The sequence below is a fragment of the Pezoporus occidentalis genome, unplaced genomic scaffold, assembly GCF_034315485.1.
Source record: "Pezoporus occidentalis ecotype Australia unplaced genomic scaffold, CSIRO_AGI_Poc_V1 ctg115, whole genome shotgun sequence".
NCBI lineage: Eukaryota > Metazoa > Chordata > Aves > Psittaciformes > Psittacidae > Pezoporus > Pezoporus occidentalis.
Window position 1 is genome coordinate 1810984 of NW_026912940.1, and position 10314 is coordinate 1821297.

Consider the following 10314-nt stretch of genomic DNA (forward strand, 5'->3'; position numbering starts at 1 on the left):
TATCTTTACTTACAAATGTTGGTAGTCAATCCAGTTGGTTTTAAACCTTATAATATGAACACCCTTCAAAATCCTTGCATTAAAATGCATCTGCATCTGTAATTACAGGCATAGAATTATGTTTATTCATCTTTTTTTTTTTTTTTGGAATGGCTTATTTTGAACTGATGCACTATGTCACAATTTTTTCTCACTTGCAAAGAATAGTTACTTACAATGACTAAACATGCAACTGTTCTTGGTATACATGCCTTTGAAAGAAGGAGTTAATAAATGATTTATTGTGCAAAGTCATACTTCCATTAGAGGGACGTGTTTCAACACAAATTCATCAGCTAAAACAAAAATAGGAGAGCATAGTATATAAATACTGTGCTACTTCACTTTACATAAGTGTAAAATATTGATTATAGAATACATTTAAAATACGTATTTTTATCACAGAGGATGGGAAGTATCAGCTGCAGAATTTTACTTATTTTTCCATATGTCATGATAAATTCTTATTTGCCTTTCTAGCACTTCTGCTTCATTATTATAGCATAACAGTGTCATGTCTCTGGTAAACCTTCAAGTTTGATAGATTTGCTTGAAAATAGCAACCACCTTAACAGATGCAAAATAGGCTGAAAAAGCAGCATGTAACAAGGGGCAGTTTTGAGATGCTAAAATTACAGTGCCTGTGGATTTGCAATGCATACATTGCATATTAAGTTTCATAACTGGTTATGGTCATAATCCTTGATTTTCAAGTTTTTTAGGTAAGATGGGTTGTTCTGTCACATCTTTCTGCATACCACAGTAGAAAGTTGATTCTCTTTTAGGCAGGTTGGGACTTGTTTAAAAAAAATTAAATAGGAACCTGAAAAATTACTGGGGAGTTGGAGGTAGTGAGTTCTTTAGGCCTTTTTGTTGTAACTCAAAAAAAACCACTATTTTCCACATCCATATAGCTCTATATCCAATTATACATTTGCAGCTACTAGCTTATTTGGCTTGAGCAGATCATCAGTGAACCAGCCAAGTAGTGTTTCTATTGTTGTTCTGTCTCTCTGCTTTCATCATTAAAAGCAAGATCAGTCCATTTTTTATTTTCATATGCTTATAATGTTTTCTTCTAGCTCTTGTTTTTGCAAGGGCAACTTTTAGCTCTGATACATTTTTTAGCTAAAAAAGGTCTGCATTATACAAATTCAGAAGCCCTACCGGTCATGTAGTAGACCTACTAGGAAAAAAATAATATTAGTATCTCAATCTCAAATATCAAATCTCCATTGTTGAGTCTTCCGCAGGTCAACAGGCTGCAATTTTTTAGCATGGTGAGCATCTCTGACAGTTTTTTGCATGTTAGGTCAGCCACATTCCTTTTTCTCATACTGTCCCCTTCTCTCAGTTGCCAGTTTACTTCTCTGCAGAGTTACGAGAGTTCAGTGCTGAGAGCTCAGCATCCCCTGGAGAAAGTAAAGTGCAAATGCACTCATGATTCAAGTTCCCATTATATTTTTTCCACTTTGAAATCAATTGTACTCATTGCATTGGTTTTGAGAATATCTCCAGCCTATAATATATATATATTTCTTAGAGAAAATTAAATTATTCCACTTGAAATCAAATGAATAAAGGTAAAAATCTCAAGTGGTGCTTCTGTTGAGATTGAGAACTGTTTATTTTTTTGGAGGGGTTGGAGAATATTCAGACAATTAAACATTAAGAAAACCATCTCATGAGCAGAAACTTTTTAGTCACACTGAAGAAACAGTGTGTCTTTGTAGTGTTACCTCTTTTTTTTTTGGCAGTTATTGTAAATCTTGTTTAGCACAATAAAGCTCTGGGTTGGTGAGACATACAATTGGGTGACAGTTGTGGCTTTAATTTTTTTAGAAGTTCATTCCCTGGAAAAAAATTTGAATGTTAACTTCTCATTTGTCTGAAAGCAACTAAAAAAAAAAATGACCTTACTGGACTCCTCTAAATGGTGAGGTTTTATCATGCTTTCAAAATCAGAAATTAGTTATTTAAGTAGTTTTCCATTTCTGTCCCATGTTTGTTTTTCTAGATGTGTGTTTTCCATTGACTTTTTGGTTAATAATTATGACAAGTTAATTTGAAAAGAGGGAAAGCCTGTTGCAGAAAAGACTTCTTTTCAATGAAGGCTATGCCGCACACTCATTTAAGCATTTATGGCTTTATACAATTGCTTACTGTATCACGTTGTTCAGATTCTAAGAGATCATATTTTATTAATAAATAATGAAGTATTTGGTAACTGAGGGTTATTGGAGACTATGTAAAGCTGCATTTGGAAATTAGGATTCATTTGAATGCTTTCCTTTTTAAAAATGCTTACCTATAGCTAATGAAAAATAACATGTAGAAGGGAAAAACAACTATGCCAAAATACAATTTTGACATGTCCAATACATAGCAAAATATAATTCTGGCTTATTGAAGAAGGTATTAATTGTAATTAGTGGTTTTATTGTGCTATCAGCATAGATCAAATTTTAAAGATATCTTGTTTATCTAGGATACAAATAGATATGTAATGGCATATTGGAAGTTACCTAGGTGGAGTAAGGATTTAGGTCCTCTTGAAGTGAATTCTGATTAAACATGATATCTTAATGCATTTGAAAATTCCATTATGCATCTTTTTGTGCCCAAAAGACTTTGAATATGGTGAGGGATTTGGCTTGTTTGCTTTTTTAAAAAAGGCCTTGTAGATTTGACGATTTCCAAATCCATTAATTTTGTTATGCTAGTTTTCTTCTTTCAGAAATAAGATGGATACCTACCATAATTTTGCTTTTTAATCTTTTTATTCATTAGTTGGACATTTCTCTGCACCTGTTTCTTTAGTGTAACCCAAGGAATCAAAAGAAAGTTGTTCTTGCAGCAGAAGCATCAAGTAGTAATATTATATAGACATGAAAATATTATCACTCTCAATGCAGTTGAGGGAGAACCTGGTATTGGAACAGGAGTAGTGGAAGCTCCCTGGACCCTTTAGAGAAACCTTCTCCTCATAGCCATCAAAGCATTCAAGCTTTTTCCTGTGGGACGTAGTCTTTAACACCGTTTTGAGCCCTGCTAGGCTGTGCCAAAATCTCTCTGCTCCAATTGCCAGCAAGCTTTCACCTTTTTTTTTTTTTTTTTTGTAAACTTACAGCCAATTTATACGTATGTATTCTTGTGCCAACATTATTCTCTAACTAAAATAGGTTTTCTCTATTCTCTTCTCTCTACTCTTTTTATAGCAAGTAACTTCATCTCCTCTCAGTTTTTGATTTGCTAGGTTAAACAAACTAAGTCTGTTAGTCTCCTGTTGTAAATTAGGATTTTTTTAATTGATCATCTCAACAGTAATTTTCTGTTCCATTTTTAATGACCTCTGTTGAATAGAGGAGACTACACAAGGTGCCAGAGGAGGCCCTGCTGTAACTGTGTCCAGCACAGCTGCTAAAGTCACTGTTGTCTTCCTCCCTGTTGGAAACAACTTCTTATGTCACTTCTAGTCTTTCACACTGGCACCTTTTCACGTTGTCATCCTGTGGCTGCCTCATATACCCAAGTATTTGTCCCAAGCTGCTTGGTTGACAGGCTTCTACCGTGCTGCAGAACTGTGTTACCATTGTGGTATTTTCCACCTCGGTTTACTGGCTTCTGCCATATTTCTGTTTTCCTAGTTCTCATGATCAGCCTGTTGCTTTCTGTATTGTATCCTCTTTTTGTTTTCCAATTCTATCATTACGCTCATAATTCTTGTGGTGTGTTATTAATTTAAACACTAAACATGATTAGTCCCAAGACAGTATCCAAAATACAGAAGATATAATCCCTATTCCTCAACTCATGCAAGCTAAGTATAAATGAAGGTTATTCAACCAGATGTTTTGGATGGTACAGTGAGATATATCTGTCTGTTCAGACTCAATAGCTGTTTTTCTGGGCTGTATTTGTGTAGGTACCTAGGAGATATTGAGTAATAAATAACAAATTACTTCTGTTTTGACAACAGTGCCAAGTGCCTTCAGTCAGGGGTTGGGCCTTGCTTGGCTTGGCATTATAAAAATAATCCTTGGGCAGATGCTTTGGCAAAATAAGCAAAGAATAGCAGTTTGTATGTATGGGGCAGTATAAAATGGAGAGCAAGGGTGATGATTGAGCAAGGAAACATGTAAACTCACTGCCCAACTGCAGGGAGGCATGTGACTCCAGACTGAATGAGGAAAGAATCATCAAGACCTTGAAAATAACCTGTGGTAGAGAAGAAAGCTGGAAGCACTTTCCCCCTCTTTTTATTAATTCCTAGAGGGTTTTGTTCTGTTCTGATGTGAAGCTTATGTAGAACCTTGTTTGTAGTGACTACAGAACCTCCCTGTCGCAGGCAGCACACAGGAGTACTCTTTTTACAGAAAGCCAGCCCCCGGAGGCTGTCAAAATTGAAAACTCCCTGTTACTCGCTGCTGAGCCCCGATGATGGCCTGGGCACTGTAGAAGGGCTGTTGACCTTTCCTTGAGCAGCCAGCATCTGAGCTCCACAAATCTGAGTACTGTTGATTATGCAAATATTAATACCAGTGAGCCGGAGAGATGAAGCACTGCTTTCACTTCTTGTGATGATGACACAGAAGTCTCTTCAGAGATTCTCTTACCTTTCTGCCTGTGCCACTTCTGATTAGAGCTTTCTACTAGAGCTTTTTGAGTTACAAAATCAACCTCTGCAATGTAGAACTGTCTAAAAGAAAAGTAAGATTTGCTGAGAGAGTTTACAACATAAAGACATCCTGAGCAGACTAAAGCTGGAAGTCATAACACATTTATGGGGAATCAGTGCTTTGCCAAAAAAAAAAAAAACAAACCCAAAAGAACCCCAAAATTCACAGCAAACCAAACACATGGTAAAGTAATAAACAAAACTTGTACTGGGCTGCAAAATGAAGAGGTCAACACACCTTAGACGCTTTTATAATTGTTAGAAGCAAATGGCATAAATTTGTTGGTCTTCATGTGAAAGAACTAGTGGAATTATCCTAGCGGGATGCCAACAGTTGTCTTAAACACCTTTGTCAAATATTGTGGCATTTTAAAAATGTACAAAGAACAAATAGGTTGCCTTAGATTTGTGTGATTCCTTAGGAACTTACTGTTTTCATCATCTTTTGTAGAGTGGGTATTTTCCTAGTAACATTTCTTATTGTTTACTCAAATGATAATAAAGCAGTTTTCCTAATTGATTCAGGTTCTAAATTCCCTATTTTTTTTCTTTTAAAGTTTGCTTGCCTGTTTATAAGAAGGATATGCAAAAAAGGCATTCCCTTTAATTTAAATTAACATGGCAAGTCTGAAGGTGTGAGTCATATGTCACTTAGATACCCCTCTGTGTTTCTGCACAGTTGATGTGTTGTTCAAACCCATATCCAGCCATAAAGAGAGAGACCTGACATTATTCTGCAGATAAATGTTGTCTGTGCATCTGCTGCTAAATAGGTAAACACCAGAACTGGTAGCTTTAAGATTTTGTTTCTCGTTAGGAAGCAAAGGAAAATACTCAGTGAAGGACTAGGATAATTTGTATTGATTTCTGGGAAATCTTAGAGGAGTTTTGCTTGGGAAGGGGGTGGAATGTAGGGATTTTTTTCTTTTATGTTTTGGTTTTTAATGGTTGGGGGCTTTTTGTTTTGTTTTTCCTGAAGGGTCCAGTACAGAGATCAAGCATATGCTGACAGCTGGTAAACTGGAGGTCAATTTTCTTGAATGGGTGATGGTGTGAAGTCACTAAAGGATGTTGCTGTTCAATAGGCATGCCTGCTCCTTCTGCCTGTGGTCTGTAGTGTAATGCTTAATAGAGCAAAGTCAGGCAAGGACTGAAAACAATTTTAAATGTTCTATGTCTCAGAATTTTAATGAAGTCTTCCAGGAAGGGAATTACAAACTTGACGCTCAAAATACATGACATCTGGCCACCGTTTTGAGAGAGTTAATGAATCAGAGGGTATTATGGCTTCTTTCTCTAGATTGCTTGTTTGAGCTCAGCCCACAGATAAGTGGTCAAATATCAATGTCCTTTTGATGCTCTGCATGAAACAAGTCCCGTTTTCTCTCCATTGGTTCTTGGGAAGCAAAGCTCGTTGCGCTAGCACTGCTACCCACGGCAGGAGTCTTCATACCATCCAAGCCCGAGACACCAGTGAAAGACTTGACTTTTGAGAGATTCTTGCTCTAAAAAGCTGTGCCTTCAAAACATGAGGGTACAGGATGGGACCTGATTGCTTATGCAAGAGTGGTTCCTTCACTAGTGCTAAATGTCTTACATTCTTAGAAAAAAGTAACAGCAAACAAACAGCTAGTATTTGCTCTAGTTCTATCACCTGTAAAATCTCAGCTGCACTTTTTTCTGTACAGAATAGGGCAGATGTGACATAACATGTTTCTGTTTCCATCAACAAGCTTATGTCTGCAAAATTTGGTTGTTTCCTCTAAACTTGAAAAGAACAGCTTGTATCTTTAGCAAAAGGGGAAAATTGACTGGTTTATTTGCTGGAAAAAAGTAGTACTAATATTCAGAGAACTCATGTTTCATTAGTATAAAATGTACAAATGCACACAGGAAAAAAAAAGAAGATTTTTGAAAATTAATTGGAGAATCTTGTCTCAAAAATTAAGAACCTTTTAATTTTACTAAAGTTAGGTGCATGCAGCCACACCACCTTTATATATTCCACGTCTTTGCTTCATTTTTTGTAGTTTCACATCTGATACCTACTAGTCACTGACAATCACTTTCCTGTAGGGAAAAATCAGTGACCCTGCAAGTTACCTGATTTTTGGATTGGAAGTACTGTTAACTTGCTCTGGAAATGTTGACTCACTTGGCAGCTCAGCTACAGGTTAGACAGAGAAGAGATTCAGAGCAGCCCTGTGGAGAAGGACTTGGGGGTGTTGGTTGATGAGAAAATGCACATGAGCTGGGTTTAGTGTGAGCTTGCAGCCCAGAAAGCCAACCGTATCCTGGGCTGCATCAAAAGGAGCGTGACCAGCAGGTTGAAGGAGGTGATCCTGCCCCTCTACTCTGCTCTTGTGAGACCTCACCTGGCGTATTGTGTGCAGTTCTGGTGTCCTCAACATAAAAAGGACATGGAACTGTTGGAACAAGTCCAGAGAAGGGCCACGAGGATGATCAGGGGACTGGAGCCCCTCCTGTATGAAGATAGGCTGAGAAAGTTGGGGTTTTTCAGCCTGGAGAAGAGAAGGCTGCGTGGAGACTTCATAGCAGCCTTCCAGTATCTGAAGGGGGCCTATAGGGATGCTGGGGAGGGACTATTCACTGGGGACTGTAGTGATAGGATGAGGGGTAATGTGTTCAAACTTAAACAGGGGAAGTTTAGACTGGATATAAGGAAGAAGTTCAGATTGGATATAAGGAAGAAGTTCTTTACTGTGAGGGTGGTGAGGCACTGGAATGGGTTGCCCAAGGCAGCTGTGAATGCTCCATCCCTGGCGATGTTCAAGGCCGGATTGTACAGAGCCTTGGGTGAGATGGTTCCAACCCCCATGGCAGGGTTGGAACTTGATGATCTTAAGGTCCTTTCCAACCCTAACTATTCTTCATAGTGTGGTCTGCTCTCTTTCTCTATAGAATGGAGCTAGCAGTCAGTCCATGCTGAAAGTCAGCCTGGTGGGCAGAATTCCAGAAATGTATGGTGAATAATTCAGGGGTTGCATAGAATTTCACTGTTTTCTAATCATCTGCATTTAGGTTGGTAATATTTTGAGGGACAGAGATACAGAGAGAAATGGTCCAAGGAGTGGGGGCTGAGAGGGAATCTGTAAGCATGTAATCAGAACTCTCTGTAAAACAAAGATTTGTGGTCCATAAGCATTTTGCAATATGGAATTACAAGGTAAAAATGCATAACATCATTAAGATTATTATAATCCTGGAAAAAAACTTTCTCACAGGGTCATTCCACATAGCTGAATATGCTGGATGGAGATCTCCACTGCCTCATTCAGCCCATATCCTAGTGGGTTTGGACATCCTCTTGGATCATGTGGTATTGAATTGGATCCCATCCCACAGAGGAAGACAGAGAATCTGTGTCTAGGAAGCTTCTTAGGAAGTTATCTGCCTGCTGGACCTTTATAGACTGCTGGTGCAATATTAGTCCCAGCACGTTTCCTGTTTCGGAGGTTGAATCAAATGCAATGGGTGTTGCTCACTTGGTTCTGTTACTGCAGTCTCTGAAAGCTGATGATGTCATCTGGACAATCTCAGATGTTATAAGACATGAACTGGGTGCTGAGATACGCAGGCAGGACGCAAACACTTCAGGGCACACGCTTTAGTAGGCCTTCTGACATGGGAATCTCAAGTACTTACTGCTTTTTGGTGGTTGGGTGGGTTTTTATTGTTCAACTCAGGTTTTTTAATTTCCGTGTCTTTGTTTCCTATGCAAAGGCACTTGACTCCTTGGTGTGCAGTAGCCTGCTCCAGTCCTGCTTCAGGTTATTTCTCTAATAAAAACTAAAAAATAAAAATTGTTATATAGCCTTTAACACTTTGAACCCAAGAACTACCACACTTATTTATGTTGTGACATATCATTTGAGCTTCTGGAAACTCCTGGTGGCCAATCTCAACCATTTTTCCTTTGCTTTCTTGCAGGCTCTGATACTTCACCAGCTTGGGCGCTATAGCTTGGCAGAGAAGATTCTCAGAGATGCCGTCCAAGTGAATTCCACAGCCCATGAGGTCTGGAATGGCCTGGGGGAGGTGCTGCAGGCTCAAGGCAATGATGATGCCGCAACCGAATGCTTCCTGACAGCACTAGAGCTTGAAGCTAGCAGCCCTGTGGTCCCTTTTACCATTATTCCGAGAGTCCTTTGAGAGGGCACCTTGATCAACCGATTTTGGTCTGACTTCCAGGTGAGGAAACTCATTGCATCAAGCTGCCTGGTAACTGGTTAGTTTGAAAAACTTTAGAGCTACAGGTAACAAATTCCAGTCTTTTGAGGGAGAGCGGCCAAAACAGTGATGTGATGCAATATATTAACGTTAGGCTGAGAGGACAAAATGACTAGCCAGAACCAAATCATTCATACTGCTTATGTTTTTGCCCTGGTAGTTTTAAAACATTGTTATATTGTTCATGGATGATGTGCCATATTTTGTCAGTGATATTTGAGTGTTACATAAAGTTATAATGGAATCAACTACCAAATATAGAATAAGTTAGAATTCAGTGGCAGAGCAGGCTATTTTTAACAAGGCTGTTAATAAAGCTGTTTTCTTCCTGCCTCTCAACCTCTTTTGGCCCAAAGTCAAAATATGAAATTTCTGTTTCCATCTCTATTTTAGTCCAGGCCAGCAAATCAGTTGAGTTCTCGTTTTCAGCTGTTAATAACTGTGATGTGTAGCTAATTGTTATCTCTATTTAGAGCAAAAGCTGAGTACAAGAATATTTATATTTTACCAATGTATGCCTGTTACAAAAAATATATTAGTTATTTAAGTTTAACTTTTTTATGTGAATTCAGAGTTTATTTATCAATGGAAATATGTAAAAAGAAGCTTCAAATGGAATATTTACCAACATTCCTTATACATAACCCACACTTGGCTAAATGGGAAGATTATGATAATAATAAAATGATTTTTAAATGGAACCTTTCCTGTGTGCTGGTTAAGAACCCAGGGGGGAAATAGATTGCTTGTGAACATATTTTTATGATGTGTGGCCTGTGGCTGGCTGGCCTCAACTGGAATGACACCAGAATGAAATGGCCTGAGGCTAGGCTGAAGAAAAGAAGCTGCTATATTCCTTGCCATTGGTATTGTTATCTTACATTTCAGGTTTCCTTCAATCTTCAACTCTCCTTTTTTATTCCTTCCACTCCAGCTCTGAATGAAGGCAGATTACTTGGCCTCTACATAATACATGGTCATTTACATATACCTTGGTAGTGCTTAGGAAAAGCATATTAAATATTTACACACTATTCTTCAGGATTTCTTCCTCAACATCTTCTGCATTTTATGTCCCTTGAAGGAAAAGTTGGCCGGTAACAGGTTACCGCCATATCAGTAGTAATAGGACCAAATGTTTAGTAGACAAATATTTGCCAGAGTCGCTCTGGAATGCATGGTGAAGAGTGATTTGTTGCAATGACTATTCAGGATGCCTGAGCAACAGTAGTCTAGTGTGTGCTCATTTACAACGCCTGGCTCATACGGAGCCTGGGAAGAGTTCCAGGTTTGCCATTAGACTGGGTGCTCCTTGGTATTTGCCTGATTTGTCACAAGAAGCAGTT

General features: G+C 38.4%; 1 protein-coding gene across 4 annotated transcripts in view; it reads left to right on the plus strand.

Moving 5' to 3' along the window:
- Positions 1 to 9669, plus strand: part of TTC7B (tetratricopeptide repeat domain 7B) — a 138612-nt gene extending 128943 nt beyond the window's left edge. For all 4 annotated transcript variants that reach the window (XM_062638456.1, XM_062638472.1, XM_062638463.1 and 1 more), the window contains one exon: positions 8669 to 9669. In XM_062638456.1, coding sequence (XP_062494440.1) covers positions 8669 to 8890 — 222 coding nt within the window. In that variant the 3' untranslated portion in view covers positions 8891 to 9669. The remainder of the gene's footprint in view (positions 1 to 8668) is intronic.
- Positions 9670 to 10314: the final 645 nt, after the last annotated feature.